Source organism: Leptosomus discolor, chromosome 5 (assembly GCF_034619465.1).
Source record: "Leptosomus discolor isolate bLepDis1 chromosome 5, bLepDis1.hap2, whole genome shotgun sequence".
Lineage (NCBI taxonomy): Eukaryota > Metazoa > Chordata > Aves > Leptosomiformes > Leptosomidae > Leptosomus > Leptosomus discolor.
The window spans coordinates 42206856-42223944 of record NC_141395.1 but is presented as its reverse complement, the minus strand read 5'-3'; the positions used below and the strand labels follow the sequence as shown (position 1 = coordinate 42223944).

General features: G+C 43.2%; 1 protein-coding gene across 2 annotated transcripts in view; it reads right to left on the bottom strand.

The window, feature by feature from the left end:
• Positions 1 to 340: 340 nt before the first annotated feature.
• The window catches only part of USP40 (ubiquitin specific peptidase 40), a 40839-nt gene continuing 24090 nt past the window's right edge, over positions 341 to 17089 (bottom strand). Inside the window, exons 21-32 of one of the 2 annotated variants that reach the window (XM_086465108.1) lie at positions 16483 to 16569; positions 13650 to 13686; positions 11933 to 11997; positions 11285 to 11359; positions 7566 to 7692; positions 6371 to 6465; positions 5067 to 5185; positions 4606 to 4671; positions 4170 to 4380; positions 3935 to 4030; positions 2987 to 3081; positions 341 to 2561 (exon numbers count right to left, since the gene is read on the bottom strand). In XM_086465108.1, the coding sequence (XP_086321234.1) occupies positions 2453 to 2561; positions 2987 to 3081; positions 3935 to 4030; positions 4170 to 4380; positions 4606 to 4671; positions 5067 to 5185; positions 6371 to 6465; positions 7566 to 7692; positions 11285 to 11359; positions 11933 to 11997; positions 13650 to 13686; positions 16483 to 16569 (1182 nt within the window). In that variant the 3' untranslated portion in view covers positions 341 to 2452. The remainder of the gene's footprint in view (positions 2562 to 2986; positions 3082 to 3934; positions 4031 to 4169; positions 4381 to 4605; positions 4672 to 5066; positions 5186 to 6370; positions 6466 to 7565; positions 7693 to 11284; positions 11360 to 11932; positions 11998 to 13649; positions 13687 to 16482; positions 16570 to 17089) is intronic. The other variant, XM_086465107.1, reaches the window with a different exon arrangement.

The following is a 17089-nucleotide window of genomic DNA, read 5'->3' as shown; positions in this document are numbered from 1 at the left end:
ATACATTTGTGCACAAACCGGGAGCTGAAATAACGGGAAGTAAATACTAGATGATGCTTTCTAAAAAAATAGGAAAAAAAAAAACAACCCACAAGCTAAAGATAAAAAGCACTTTAACTTGTATCAAAATCCCAGTTGTCCAACTGAAGCCAGGTCCTTGCACAAGGCAACCCCAGCTGGGTTGGGGCAACTTCTCGCACACCGATCGGAATGCTGTCTTAGGAAGAGATTTGAAAATTAAAGCTTAATGAAGGTTACACCCCGTGCAGTGTTAGAAACCAATTCATGCTACTCCAAATCAACGGATCAGGGGGACATACACAGACAAATCAAGCAGACATTTAGAAATGACTTTTTATTTTGTGAAGAACACTTGAAAAATAGAGATGAAAGTTTTTCCTGGCTTTGGAATATATCCATCATAAATTGTGGAATCACAAAGACTCCATTTTAAAAAAGGTGTTCCCTCTCCCCACCCCCATGTTTAATGAACTCTCTCATGGTGGAATGACCCACTATAGTTCTAAGAAAAAAAGAAAATAGGCATTTTGAGCCAACATTAGAAATAATTCAAGATTGGTTCAGTGCAGGTGCTGCTACATTACACTTTAACAAAGGCACATACTAAAACCCTCACTTTAGTGCTTGTAACCCACATTTAAATTTCTCCAAACTTCATGTTTTCAAGAAGAGACTAGAGTTATTAAAGGTAGGAGGGAAGGTTGAGCTCAGTACAGCTGTCCAGCAAGGAACTGGAGGAATTAAAGCAACAGCAAAGTAAGTGCAATGCAGTGGAACAACCTGCAAACACAAATGGTTCTTGCTTACCTCAGTAACCAGCACGTGTGAGCATTTCTGGATCGCAAAAACATTTGTGGATATGGAAGAAGGTGATGAAAAATAAGATGAGGAAAGCAACTGGCTGCCCTTACCTCAGTCAGAAAAATCTATCCTTAAAACTAGGATTATTGAAGTAAAGCCTACCCACAACCAAAACAGTGAGGAAATCAAAATATCCCCTTCTTGAATGAGCCAGCCTAAGAAAGCACAGAAGCACCTGCTGAATTTTAAAGATATGCACAGAAATAAGTAATAATCATAGGCTTCAAGGTGCTTTCGATTTTTTCGCCGATAGCTGAGTGTCAGTTTTTGTCTTGAAGCTGTCTGAAACACTAGAATATTGTCAACCTATAAAATGCAAACGAGATCTTCTCACATTAGCCAAAATTTTAGTAGTCTGCTGTATTGGTGTCTCCTATACAAAATCTTCTACATCCACACAAAATAGGTTAAAATTTAAGGCAGTCCCCAAAAGAGACTTGTAATTTATCTTCCCATTATCACAGATTTAATTAAGGATACTTCAGGCTATGTCCAAATGCTATTTTTGAACAATTGCTTTGCTCATTTCAGAACAGGCTTCCGGACGTTTGCACAGTTCAACGAGGCTCTGCAGTGTCTGCTAGCAGACTTCACTTGACCCATCTGCACTGGTTCCCAACCGTAATGCAAACACAAGCCACCAGCATGTGACTGCTGCACAGAAACACTTGTGTGTGATCTTTCACCCTTCCATTTTCACCATTTCATTCAAAACGTGTTTAGAATCAGATTCTAAACAATTAACTCCATTAAGAGTTTGAGTTTCTTTGTCAGTACTAGCTGTGCTCAAAGAAAACTCTGAATCTGATGAGAAATTAAGTTATGAATAGTCATGTGCAGCGGGGGAAAAGCCAGTTTAAGTACTGTAAGCATTAGAAAAGTTTGGATAAAGATGCCAAAACGTCAACTTCTGATAAACCTTATGGACAACTAAAAAGCCCTAGCAACTTTAAAATATAAGGTTATCGCACTGTTGTTCCATATCACAAGTGGTCTTCAGGTTTTAGAGCTTGACAGGTTCCGAATTTGCTCTTTTTTGGGCCAATTTAGTACACTTTGTCAAGAGATTCCCAAATTTCCTTCATTCCTGAAATCTGACTTCAGCTACTACAGATTTAGGTTTATACATAAAGAGACAAATTCTGGTATCGCCAGAAACTTCACTGATTAGAGATGGAAAAAAAAAAAAATCTAGAAAGAGATTTAAAACGCAGCAAACTCTGTAGTGATGGTGCAAGACATCAGCATCTGATCAAAAAAAAAAAAAAATTATTTAGGGTGATAACAAGTCACCAAAAAGGTTACACAATATATTAATCTGTTTTCTTATGGATAAAGTGCATTTACCTAGCCTGAGAATATGTACCACACATTGATAAAGGGATGCCAAAGCACTTCCCCAAGAGAGATTAGTAGAAAACCAGTTATCCTGAACCCTGTGTCCAGTTTGTCTCGGTGATTCTGAAGACACTTTGGGGAAAGACCCTCTTGCTGATCCAGCTGAGGTACTTTACTCCCCGCCAGCTGTGTACATCAGCAGTATAGGTGGTCAGCAAGTGATCTCCTAGTGCTATCTGAAAACACCCACATTGATAGAAAGAGCCGCTTCTGGTTTACGGTGCTTAATGTTCAGCTTCTCCTCAGAGAAAACATGGTCCTGTAGGCGTCCGGCTTGATGACTATTTAAAAAAAAAAAAAAAAAAAAATTTAGATGCATAGTTATGAGTGTTGAGCCTTAGCACCCACAGCAGCATGAGCCTGGACTGGAACCCATCTCCACTTAGTTGTAAGAATGATCTTGCAAGCTCACACTTGCAACCTATGCAGGGCCAGTGCAGCCAAGGAGTTCACTTTTCATCTCCAGAGGCAGGGAGAAACGTTGGGGTGTGTTGCAAGGGAAAAAAAAACTAAGGCTCAGTGGAGGAACATGGCACTTAAAGCCAGGAGTTTGAACTGCCTGAGCACTTCCTTGAGGGCTACTGGCATCGTGTACTCCAAGAGCACTCAGCTAGCACTGTCCAAAACAATTACCCATGTATCAAGCTAGTCTGAAAAGCTGGCAGTTTATGTATTTTAAAGAAAAAGAAATGTAAATACTCAATACCTTTTCTTTTTTTCTAATGCAAGCTGCCTTTGTTTCTCTTTTCCAACGTCATCTCTTACTGTGCTGAAGTCCTTTGTGTCATCAAGGAGAAGATTCTGTGGTGAAAAAGGATTTGGTAGGCGAAAATTGTAAGCTCAAACTATTTCCCACATGTTGCTCAGTTTAGACAATTAATTTTCAGAGCATTTCCTCAAACTAGTTTTACAGCAATTAACTTCAATTTCACTAAGTGGAAAAGATTCAGAAAGGCAAAAAAGTTTTTTCAATTCCTCTCGAGATTTTGCATTTAACAACGAATTTGCCTCATTCCGTGGTTTCTCTAGTCTAATGCATCAACATAGGACATCAGACTTTTTGCCTACTGCTTTAAAACCCAGCAAATATGTTCTTTCAGAGGTCTCCTAAATAAGCCTTATTGCTAATTCAGAGCTCAATATGCTGCTCTGTGATTCTTTTTTAAAGTAGTAAATAGATCCGTAATAACTCTTTGGAAAATGTAATAGGTTTAAATTTACATGACTTTTAAAGGGCGCTGTTGTGGGATTTTACTCAGAGACGGGAAAAAAAAAAAATCAGTCAATAAAATGAGGGCAAGAAAAAAAAGATTTGGTTTCTTCTAGATAGCGTTCAAGCACAGAGTGGAAAGCGCCTGCTTGCACTGGCTGAGAGCTGCACGAGAGCCTCTAAGGTATTGCCCTCTAGTGCCAGCACTGAGATATAAGGGGAAAAGCATGAACCTCTCTCAGGTTGATAAAGAACATGAGAAAAACAGAAATCACCAGTAGCAACAATTTTCCAGTCCACACGATGTACTGCCCAGATCCATGCACCAGTACTTTCATAGAGATGTAGTGGGATGCCAGAGAACCAGGAAGAAATTAAGATACTGTAAAGGGGACGGTACTTGAACCTAATCCTCATGCGACAATTAGAGTCAAGTTAATTTACCTTCACCCCAATGACATCTCCATCTTTCAGGTGGTAAGGCGCTGACTGCAAACTCTCCTGTTTTTTCTTCCGTCTCCTCTTTGACATTTGCTGTGTCTGAATAAAATGAAAACAGAAGATTTGTGCACGGCAGCTTTTGGAAATCTGCTTAAATACGTTTGCTCAAGAACTGCAGCACAAACCAACAGATACTTCTCTCAAAACAAGTGTTGGATTCTGTCATTCCAGATCTTACCCAGCTAGATATTGGCAGCCACTCAAATCTTTCAGGGAAGTATTTGGCTATTTCAATTTTATCTACAGGGAGACAATAGTGAGAAGCCACTCGTTGCCTCAGCGCCCAGGTTGTGCATTCTCTGGAGATATCCCACACCAAATCTGTGGAGTCATAGTAGTCCCTCTTCCCTGGTACGCCCATCTGGACTCGAAGCAGCAGTTCACGGGGGCTGTCATTAGGAAGAGAAAAGAGACTGTTCTTGTGAATCATGGTTTCAGAACCCAGAATTCCCAGTTTTCACTCCCTCCTGCCCTCCCTTATTTTCATTTGTGGAAAACAAAAAATAAGCTCCAAAGTCTTCTTGCATCCTGACAAAGTATTTAAGTTAAAAGCTGCTCAATTAAGTCTCATCTCAAACGCACTGCTGTAAGAAAGAAGTATCTCAAGATCTTACCCCAAATGCTCTTCTTTTTGCAAAGGTTCTAAGCAGATTTCCACTCTGGCACCCAGCTTATAGTCACTGGAAACAAAAATAAAGACAATATGCATTTCCAGTCACATATTCTACATTCCTGAGAAGAAAACCCACTGTTTTAGTCAAGTAGACCTGTGCTTATCTGGAAAACCAAAGCAAGAGGCTATCTGAACAAAAATGAAACACTCAGAAAAGCACAAAAATTGCATTTGAAACCACCTAAAACAGAGCTTAGCAGAATAAGCACGGTATGATCTGCTTATGCCCACACCTCCTCCTCCTCCCACAGCTCTCAAGTTAAAAATCATGCTCGGCAAAAACCTGAAGTAACCAGAAAGGAGCTTTATGTTGACATTTGACTGAGCTGATTTATTTCCCCACCAATCCATCCCGCAGTCAGTCTGATGCAATGCTACTCGCGTGTTCAACACGAAACCTACTTGAGTTGCTGCTTGTTGTTTCGTAAAAGCTTGCCTGGGCGCTTACTGTCCACCGTCCATGCTCTGAGAAACGAGGGCAGTGGGACAATCTGCTCCTGGCAGCACGGTAAGGTCATAGCCTGAAAAAAAAAAGAAACATTTCTTCAACAATTTTAGCAGAGTCTCCTTGAGGAAAAAAGAAAATTATTAATTCTCAATGCAATACTGAAGCAACCAGAAACAGGGCAAGGTATTTAGATTTATTCCACAGCAGCTGTTGCTTGTGACTTACAGGTAGCAGCCAGGATCAACATACTTGCTTTTCAACCTCAAAGCAAATGGGACTTCACTCCCTCCCAACACTTCTCAACTTAACTTCTATTTCAAAACTAACAGATTTCTTTTTTTAATCAAAAATTGTACACCTGGGAGGGAACGAGGCTGACCAAATCACTACCCCAGTCTCTAGCCAGGTGCTGAGCAAGCTCCTTTAATCCGCTATCAAGGGCACAATGCTCTTTCCATGCCAAGAAATTCTCCTTGTTCACAAGGTGCAGTCAGTTTTTCGTAGCAGTACTTTGGCAGAGACCAAAACGGACATCGTACCCAAAAAAGTAAGTATTGGTATGGATCAGAATCAGATGAGCTACCCTTCCCCATGCAGTTTAAAGTAGAACAACCAACTGGCTAAACAATAAAGAGCCTTATGATAGGATTGTTATATGTCTTTTGTGGGTTTGTGTTTTTTTTTTTCCTTTTTCTTTTTTGTTTTTTTTTTTAGTGTATTAAATCATACTTTCATGGTTTAAAAAAAGCCTAAAACGGCACCTTGGTTTCTGGGCAAAGAAACTAAGCTATACCTTCCTGAATGACAATCATGACCTTCTGTGCATCAAAAGCAATTCTTCATTCATTAGATTCAACATACAAAAAAAAAAAAAATGCAGAAAACTAATACAGGAACAATGTGGAAACGGAATGTGGCTTTTCAGTAAGTGTTTGTACGCGTGTGCTTCTCATGAACAATTTTTACATTGTGAAATAAAGATAAGGCTGCAAGCCAAAGTTCCAGATGAAGTGCAAAAAGGCTTTTGCAGGTCAGGACACACGACAGGTAGAATGGCAACTGCAGGGGACATACTAAGGAAATCTCTGAGCTACACGCTCCAACTGCCTTTTGGTACTTACCACTGAACATGGCATATAAGCAAATGCCATATCAGAACATACTGGAGACAAGGGAAAAGGAAACAGAAAATAGGTATTAATAGAGCTCATTTAATCACAGTGTTGCTGCACATTTCCAATACAGGAGAACATCTAACCTGCATCTTCAGATCTTCCAAAGAAGCTTCTCCTGCTATCTCTATACTGCCAGCATAACAAAGATCCATGTCTGTGGGGATGTGTTCTGGTGAATCTTTAGATGGCGGGTGAAGAAAGAAACAACACAAGAGTCAACATCACTTTATTGTCTTAAGAGATAACAGTCACTTTAAGGTGAGATTTCACTTAGAGAAGAGACCTGACCTCAATTTTTTTTTGGAGGGCAATTAAAGAAACATAATATACAGTTGTTAAACCACAAATAGTTGCCAAACAGGAAGAATTCCAACTGATTCTATATTGCAAATTTAAAAATTAAGACCAGTTATTTACATTTGTAAATAGCATTAATTATTGGTTACACCTCTGAAATGCAGAGTGTCTTGCAATGAAAAGTTAAATCTGCTTTTACCCATGCTACTACAATCATCAGGGGAGAAAGTAAAACTCAGGAAAAGACTGAGAGAAAAGGAGAAAAATGCAAAGAAACCTTCTAAAATGAGAGGTGTCCTGCTCTGTGACACAACTCAGTGGCAAAGGAAGAATATTAATTTTCCTGTAGAAAGGAAAACCTAGTTTGTTTCCCATTTTCCAATTGACAGTTGTCCCCACTTCATTTTCTTCTTCCTTCTCAGCCCTCACTTGATTTTCCTGTCCTAGCTGGTTTTTGATTTGGATTTGACCTTTACAAGAACAAATCCAGGTTTCTTATGTACTGTATGTAATGTCTTTTATTCTAGGTAAGATTTAGTCATCGCTCCTTTTACAGCTTCTTAAAAAGCAACATAGCCTGAAGTGAATTAAATGTGATATTAGGAGTCTGGCACGGGAAGCCAATCACCTCTACGCTCCTTGAGTAGATGCTTTACAATACTGCCACTGCCTTCAGAGTATGGAGAAGCCATTTTACTTAACTGACAAAGAACCCCTGCTTCAGAATTTAGTGGAGGTCTTGCCCACTAAATTGACCAAATATAGCTCAGGAACATCAGAACAGTACCACCCAGCATTCCAGGCCTTGATAAAAATGTCATCTGTCTCCTAAGTGGCTCCTTTCACCACAAACTTGCTTAAACTTGTACAGTCACACATAGGTTTCAGAAGCATTTTAAGGCTTTGGATTGAAATTTAGGTTTGACTCAAAGCCTATCAGACCTATCAGGTGTAGACCTTTCAAAAATTAATCAAGCTCACCTCTTGCAGGAGACACCTGCAAAGCATCCATCTTGCAGGTCATCCCCTTCACTTGATCTTGTGCATTCTCTCCATGTTTCTTCTGATTTGAAGACTTGAACCACCAGATGGGTATTTTCAGGAAATGCTGAAAAGTGAACAGAAGTACCAGATAGCTTATGTGTTTCAATACAGACAACAAAAAAAAAATTCATCTTCATCTCAGGAAGAAGGAAAGGACGCAAGTCTGAGCTTTTATGAAGGAACTGGCATCCATCTAAGATGACACATCATGAACTCTCCATTCCTACTTTTACAGTGAAAAAGAATCCAGCCTCGTGCAGCCTAACCTCACCACCCTGGCTCTGCTGTCATGGCATCTAACAGAAGCAACCGAACAACACTGTTTTCCGAAGATTTGGACACAGATACGACCTTGCCAGAGGAAGCTGGAGTCACCTAAGCTCACCAACTGCAATGCTGCTCTGTCACTTCAGAAACCCCTGATCTTCTTACCTGCTTTGCATAGCCAGGAGGGGACACTAAGTTGATACCTCTTTCCTTTCCTGAGCAGGAGAGATCACTTGCTTTCTTTCAGATGCAGCTCTGAACTGGGCTATTAACACCCACTGTGCTGCTGCCATAAGCTCTTATCCTACCTTTTTTTTTTCCTGAGAACAAATGTATTAAAAATATCTGGTTTTCCTTCCTGAAGCTTTATTCACCATGGACTTGGTAAGATCCACGTTGTCTGCCTGTTGGTTCTTGCAAAGTCTTTTAGCCTTCTCTTTCAGCTTACACTGCCCTATACTTCATGGGGTAGAGCAGGGGTACAGACCCCCATTTTTCCATGTCTCTTGGTCACTAAGACAGCAACTGTGCTTATTTTCCTCCAAATAAAAAACCCTGAGCATTCTGTCCATACAGGGGACAAAGATCAGATGCTTTACGAACAATATTTGTGAAGAACTCCAAAATTTGCTGGATAAAATGGAAATCTTGCAATACCCCTATGTCTCTGCAGAAAAGCTTTGGCATGAGAATCCCAAAAGCACAATCTATGCCAAAACACAAGTTCAGAGGGAAGAGGTTGATGGAAATGAAGACAGGCATACCACAGCTGTCAAACTGAATTAGGACTGTAGCTAGTCCTGTAACACACCTACAGGAATAATCAGTGCTAGTGGCCTCCCGTAACTTCCCTACAACCATTCCTAGAAGATCTCTTAGCAATGTGACAGAGTTCAAGTTTGTCCTAGGACCTGAACGATGTTATTTTAGAAGGTATCACTTGCAAAGAACCCCTCCAACAGGCTCCACGCATCGCTCCAGCACCACAGCCCCAAAGGATGCCAGGCCCTCTCCTCCCCTCTCCCTCATGTCTCAGTGTAGAAGAGATGGCACCTCTCCACACTCCAGGGGCACGGCTGAGGGGTGGGGAAGACAGGCCCATGTAACGCGTGGCAATCGGCAATTCTTTTAGGGAGTTCTGGGAGACCTCATGCAGGGCAGCTGTGCCCATCTTTCCCACCTGTGGGATTGTCTGGATGCTTTGCCCCATCACAACCACTTTTAGACACAAGGGGCTGCACCACTTGTGAGAAACCGGGTGGGTGGAGGGTCACTGAGAATCCCCGACCCTCCTGGAACACTGCTGCCACTATCTCATCCAGGGGACCCCAGGCATGGGATGAGGAGGGGGCGTGAGCCCAGGGCACACAAGGGGAAATGGAGGGCAGTCCCTGGGCCCAAGGGGCAGCAGAGTGGCACAGGGGAGTGATCCCCAGGAAAGGGGCCCTTAGTCCCCCTGACCCTCCTCCTCCTCTTACATCAGGGCATCTTTCAGGCCACAGGCCCCACAGCTCCCAAAACAGCCATCTTTGGCCATGCTCATTGCCATCAGAGTAACCTCCTGATGCCACAAGCCACTTCACTGCCTTCTGTTCTGGGCCCAGTCGTTGGCCCACAATTTGCTGAGCTTCGAGGGCCTCTCGTGCCAAGAACAGCTGGTACCAAGAGGCCTCATAGCAGCAAGGTGGGTGGCTGACCACCTTTGAGTCATAGAGAACAGAGATGGCTGCAGTAACCATGGAGGAAGAGGAGGCGGTGTCAGAGGGGAGGCACCATCAGCTGCATGGTAGTGATGGCCCTCACCCATATGGCTGATGGTGCGGAACCCATGGAGGTGGGTCCATCTGAATACCAAGAGCAGCCAATAGAAGTGGATCCACCTCCAGCACAGCTCTCCTGGCACCACTACATTGTGCCAGACCTCCCCTCCATTAACAACATGCTGACACCAGCACAGGAGCGCCCAGCCAGCACCCCGCCACTGGCCCAGCCTCCGTGCTCGGACATTCTGCAGGCTCACCCATCTCACCTCCTGGAAACTAGCTGTTATTTTGTTGATTGCCACAGGTAGTGTGAGCCCTTCTCTCCCATTCCTCTACCCGCCTCCCCTACCACTGCCCCACCCCTCCCTGAAGGAGTGCCATCTCCTTTGCTCTGAGCCCCAAGGGGGCCAGACGACATGGCTTCCTCTGGGCTGCTGTACCAAGGTGACAGCAGTCATCCCTCGGGGGCCACTGAGGTCCCTGGGGCCTGGAGGCAGGGGGGCGGTCCTTCAGTCTGAGGAGGAGGGTGGTTGAAGATGAAGCCAGACTCTCTGTGGTGGTGCACCAAGAACAGCAACAGATAAGCCAAGAAGTCAGAGAGACAGCTGTTCCCTTGGGGAAGAACACCACCGGTCTGCCAGGAAGAAGTGCTGGCCTTCAGCATTAAGGTCCCTTCTAGCTGCTTCACCACAAGTTCTTTTCAAGATTGTTTATCACCTAATTTTAAGAGGCCAAATAGAACAAGAAAAAGAACGGTAAAGATGCTTTCCTCCTCTCTTATTTGGTACTCTGGTGACTACGCCTGGACTCCTCTGTCCCCTCCTGGTCTCCCCAGTCCAGGACAGACACCAACGGGTGGGGTGTGGGTCCAGCCCAGGGCCTCTGAGATGGTGAGGGGCCGGGGCACACGGCGCACAAGGGCAGGCTGAGGAGCCGCCTCTGGTCATGAAGGCGGTGAGATACTGGGGCAGGCTGCCCAGAGAAGTAGTGGATGCCCCGTCCCTGCAAAAGTTCAAGACCAGGTGGGACAAGGCTCTGAGCAACCTGATCTAGTGAAAAATAAGAACTAGGTGATCTTTAAAGGTCCCTTCCAACCCAAACCATCTTATGATATTCCTTGAGGCTTCTTAGCAGAAAATCCTCCCATTTCTATAACCCTCATTGACAAGGGAGTCTCCCATTAGGGCCCTCCATCTTCAAACGCCATCCTCAGTACAAAATCAGAACTGAAGGCAAAACACTTCACTTCCTCTATTTTTATCATTTTGTGAGGAAGTAGCAGCATACGAGTTATGCCTTTGCAAGAACCTTGCATGCCACAAATACCAATTTCCTCCAGATCTGTTTAAGGTTAACACACTTCTAGGCAAAAAAGCTGCAATTGGCAAGCCTTTTACTACAGAAGTTGAAACAAGAATAAATATAGGCAGACTCAGAATATTACAAATGTTGACTGAAATTTAAAAAGCTGCAAAACTACAAAAAGCAATATTCATCACAGCCAACCAGAATTTTTCAATGGAAATATTTTTAAAATAGGCAAGAGGGAAAAAAGAGAACCAACCATCATATTCAGGTCTCCAGACACTGTCAACTGACTAAAGAACACCACCTCTCTCGTTTTACCTTTGCTGGAAGCTTTCCTTCAGTTATAACCAAAGTATCTCCTCTGCAAACATTAAGTTCCTTCAGAGTGGCATTCTGTAGTAAGAGAAAGCACAGTACACTTGTAAGTCTACACGTTCTTGTACTTTGTTTCCTAAAGTATATGTTGATGGCTTTTTAAACCATGCATGCCGAAGGTCCAAGGTGGTTTTGCTTTTCCACCAAAGAGCATAGAAATATCCATTTATCATCCACCACGTGGAGACAGCTTTCCAGCAGCACACAAGTGTTGCACCTACAGGAGCCTGCTCTGTAGGAGCCCTTCCAGAGCATCCTGTGGATTTCCTTTGCACCTCCACATCTCACCAACTGACACCTCACGCTTCTTTGTAGCTATATCTCTAATGCAATGTAAACCTAGACTTTAGAAAAAGCTCTGTGGATATGGCTTAATCATGAGGCAGGCACACAAGATCTACATTTTAACCATAGGTAGTCCAACACTGTCTTCAAAAGGCCCTGTGAAAATAAAACCATGTGTGTATTAATGTAACACACACAAAACCACCACAGATTTGCTTCTATGCAGCTCTCTTCAGGGCAAGTCTCTAAAGAAAAACAGAGTAATAAGCTACAGCATGGTTCAAATAAAAAATAGGATCCTCTTACTTCCTGACTTAATGCTTCCCCTGCTTCATAGCACCAGTCAATCCTTCTCAAATGCCAGTTGTCACCTACCAAAAAACCCAAAAAAATACATAAGCAAAACTAAGTAGCAAACAATGCTGTTTCAAAAAAACATTATAAAACTCTTAGTAAGTGTTAGGGAGTTCTTTTGCTTGTTTTTTGCTTGTTTTTTAAACACAACTCTACAAACTGAATGAAGTACCACCTTCCTGTCCTTCCGCAGTCCCTAGAAACACTGCTGTTTGGAAAAGGTCGTCTTTTGTTTGCATAGATGTCTCTTCCTCACCTACCTAGTTGATTTCCCTGGTTTAAGCAGAAAGTGAAGGAACTCTCATGTCAATTTACCATTTGAATCAATGACAGGGTCATTAAAATTAAAACTTTACAGTAAGGGGGTGGGGGGGGAAATCTAACTTTCCCTCCGCAATTGTCTGTCAGGAAAGTTCACGCTGGAGGAAAAAAGAAAAAAAAAAAAAAAAAAAGATGGTGTAGTCCAGAAAGCACAATACTTTCGATTTAGCACCTATATATAAAGTGCACCAGGTACAGAAGGAACAAATACAATTAAACTTTTTAATTTGACCAAAATAACTGATGAAAATGCACTTTGTTCTTTGCAAGGTACAAAAAATTTGACTTTAACTAAAAAAAAAAAAAAAAAATAAACCAAGCTCCGAAGGAATCTCATCAATAAATTTGGGGGCGGGGGGGGTGGGGTGGGGAATGATACCTTGCAGTCTTTTTAAACAGCAAGACTATTAAAATCCTCTGAAGTCTGATATTTATTTGAATGAGAGCAGTCAGATCACGAATCTCTACACAAGACCAAATTCAATTGTTCAAAAATGGTAATATAAAATAAAGCAATAAAAACAGAACCATTGTTTCTTGGCAGTAAACCTACACTATAGGGAAATGAAAAAGTTCAAATTTCTTTCAGGACATTATTAACTACTTAAACTCATAGGTACTTGTACACAAGAGCGTAATATTTAATTTTCATTTGGGCTACTCAATGTCTATTCTGATATTAACATCTTTCAGGTGAACTTTTACAGCTTTTGGAGCATGGCTGAATTTGCAGCCATCTCTCCACCATAACACAAATCCGGTGTTCAATGAATGTTTAGTACAAAAGCTGGAAATCAATGTCGCAAGTCTCTTCTCCCTCTTCCTCCCTATCAGCATCTATGGAAAGAGATATTCAGCCAGAAAATTAATGTGTCATGCTAGTGCTGCCTAGATCGCCTCTTTAATCCTCACTAAAAGCTTAGTAATGAGTACCTGCTACCACTCAGATTCCCAAATAATGGCCAAACCGTGATCTCATCATGAATAACTTGTTTTTGCAAAGCAACCAAAAAAATTTTTTTTACCGTTACCCTTATGCAGTGGGTCCCACTGCAACACAAAGTCCTGTCAAAGCAGCCAAACGCCTCCACCTGCGCACGCACCCCAGCAAACAGTCTAGGATTTTGCCATATTTTGATTAAACAGAAAGCCTGGAACTGATTTTCAAAAGCAACGGCATAGCCAGCTTTTATCAGAGCAAGACTGCAAGTTTACACGTCTTTCTCCTCTCATGTTACAACGATCATTGAAACAAACTTCTAAGTTTTAGGGTAGCAAGAGCTGCCTTAGAAATGTGGAAATCCCTTTTAAAAAAATTATCATTAAGTAACAATACAATACCACTAACCTGATAATCCAGATTTTTCCAGCATTAAATTTAGACACTAAAAAAAGAAACACATGGTGAGACTTGTCTCAGTGCATAGGTTGGGAAATAAAGTTTTCAGCAAATCTACACTAGAATTTTCTAACATAAAAACTAAGTGACTGATTCCTGGTCAATTCCTAAAAACAATATAATTACATAGACACTGTGTCTTTGAGCTCTATAATAAACCCTTCAAGTATGAGATTGTTTTCAGGCAAGAATGAGGCGTGGATGAACAAGTTGCTACTGGACAAACTCAAACATAAAATGGAAGCCTCACAGAGGGTGGAAGCAAGGATAGATAGCCTGGGAGGAAGACAGAGAAACTGCCCAAGCAGACAGGGATCAGGTTAGGAAGGCCAAGGTCCTGATGGAATTAAATCTTGCCAGGGATGTCAAGCACAAGAAGAAAAACTTGTATAGGTACATCAGTGACAAAACAAGGACTAGGCAGAATGTGGGCCCTCTCCAGAAGGAAACATGAGACCTGGTTACCCAGGATATGGAGAAGCCTGAGGTACTCAGTGACATTTTGCCTCAGTCTTCATCGGCAAGTGCTCCAGCCACACCACCCAAGGTTGCAGAAGGCAAAGGCAGGGACTGGCAGAATGAAGAACCGCCCACCGTAGGAGATCAGGTCTGAGACCATCTAAGGAACCTGAAGTGGCACAAGTCCGTGGGACTCAATGAGATTCATCTGTGGGCTCTGAGGGAACTGGCACATGAAGTGGCTAAGCCACTATCCACCATATTTGAGAAGTTGTGGCAGTCTGGCAAAGTTCCCACTGACTGGTAAAGGGGAAATATAACCCCCATTTTTAAAAAGGGAAAAAAGGAAGACCTGGGGAACTACAGGCCAGTCAGTATCACCTCTGTGCTCAGCAAGATCATGGAGCAGATCCTGCTGGAAACTATGCTAGGGCACATGGAAAATAAGGAGGTGACTGGTGACAGCCAACATGGCTTCACTGAGGGCAAATCATGCCTGAAAAATTTGGTGGCCTTCTACAATGGGGTTACAGCGTTGGTGGACAAGGGAAGAACAACAGACACCATCTACCTGGGCATGTGCAAAACTTTTGACACTGTCCCACACGACGTCCTTGTCTCTACATTACAGAGATGATTTGATGGAGATTTCACGGAAGGAATAAGGAATTGGCTGGGTGGTCACACCCAAAGAGTTGCTGTCAATGGCTCAATGTCTGAGTGGAGACCAGTGACAAGTGGCGCTCCTCAAGGGCTGGTATTGGAACTGGTGCTATTTAACATATTTGTAGTCAACATGAACAGTGGGATCAAGCGCACCCTCAGCAAGGTTGCTGACGACTCCAAGCCGTGCGGTGCAGAGGACGCACTGGAGGGAAGGGAGGCCATCCAGAGGGATCTTGACAGGCTGGAGAGGTGGGCCCGTGTGCATCTCATGAGGTTCAACAAGCCCAAGTGCAAGGTCCTGCACTTGCGTCAGGGCAATCCCGAGCATAAATACAGGCTGGGGGATGAGTGGATTGAGAGCAGCCCTGCAGAGAAGGACTTGGGGGTGCTGGTGGATGAAAAACTGGACACAACCCAGCAATGTGCACTCACAGCCCAGAAAGCCAATCGCATCCTGGGCTGCATGAAGAGCAGCGTGGCCAGCAGGTCAAGGGAAGGGATTCTCCCCCTCTTGCTCTGCTCTGGTGAGACCCCACCTGCAGTGCTGCATCCAGCTCTGGGGCCTCCAGCACAAGAAAGACATGGACCTGCTTGAGTGGGTACAGAGGAGGCCATGGAGATGTTCAGGGGCTGGAACACCTCCCCTGTGAGGACAGGCTGACAGAGTTGGGGTTGTCCAGCCTGGAGAAGAGAAGGCTCTGGGGAGACCTTCTAGCAACCTTCCAGTGCTTAAAGGGGACCTACAGGAGAGACAGGGAGGGACTGTACTGAGGAGGATAGTGATAGGATGAGGGGTAACAGTTTCAAACCGAAAAAGGGGAGATTTAGGTGAGATATTAGGAAGAAGTTCTTTCCTGTGGGGGTGGTGAGGCACTGGCACAGGTTGCCCAGAGAAGCTGTGGCTGCCCCCTCCCTGGCAGTGTTCAAGGCCAGGTTGGATGGGGCTGGGAGCAACCTGGTCTGGTGGAAGGTGTCCCTGCCCATGGCAGGGGGGCTGGAATTAGGTGATCTTTAAGTTCCCTTCAAACCCAAACCAGTCTATGAGTCTATAAGAAAGTTACCATGTCACGTGAGTCAGCTTTTACAAATTGTTAAAAAAAAAAAAAAAATCTGTGCTGTCAGTTTGTTGCTTTACTTGAACGCATTCTGTCCCAGAATTTGAAGATGCACCTTTTAGAAATCAAACTCAACCATTCAGAAATGCCAACTCAACGCTTTCCAGCCACTACTGGTAGATGTTGGCACTCTGTGTGTGCCACAAGTCTGGATTGGCAGTAATGAGAACTGCTTCCTTCACTCTGTGCGACTCTTTGCTCTTCCTGACTCCTCTCACTCCCAGTTCTGCGCATTCAGAGCTGGATGAACTACAAGGAATTGTGGCAGGCTTTGCCAGGACTGCGGCGTATGAAAGGAATGGCTAGCCAGGCATGAAGAAGTCAGGCTACGTTCATCCTTGGGGAAAAAGCAAGGATGCCTCTTTACTACTTGGTGAAAGATCAAGGCATTCTTCCCTACTGGTCTTCTGGAGTTGAAACAGCTCCTTTGCCTCGGTGTCTCCTGGTGACCTGAAGTGATGCACAGGTATAAGGCAAAGTTCTCCAGCAGCAGCAGACCTGACCCAGGCATGACAAAAGCTTTTAAGAGCAGCTAGACTTACCTCTTTGACAGAGGCAGTCTCTTCCACAACTATCTCCATCTCAGGGCTTGTGTTTTGGTCACTCCCAACAATAAAATATAAGAAGAGCTAAAAAAGCAAGTATAAGCTGTCAGAATATGTATTTAAGTATGGAAATACCGTGAAATAACAGCCCTAATGCACACACGTACCAGCTATTGCAAGCCTGCCATCAGTCAAACGGCACTGAAACTGCTTTGGGCTAAAGCAAACAATCTAAGCAGGACAAACAGAGGAGCACGTGCAATTGAGTTATGGCCACCAGTAGAGCTTCACTGATCATCTCTACATATCTGCTGCAAATGAGAGAGAAAACCTGCCAGCACTCTGATCCTTAGAAACACACAACTATTTTTTCTCTTGCATATTTACAACTTGTAAATATCAAGGGCAGCATGTCCCTTTTCTTACTTTATGCTCTTTAAAAAAGTATAGGCACATTAGAGCACAGAAGTTGGACAGCCACAAACAGATGAATGATAAATGATTTACCATTAAGTCATGAGCTATGTTAACTGTTCATGTATAGGCTCTTGATCTTCTGCAACCAAGGTGAACGGTGTGAGCCTTCACGCTGATATGTATACTT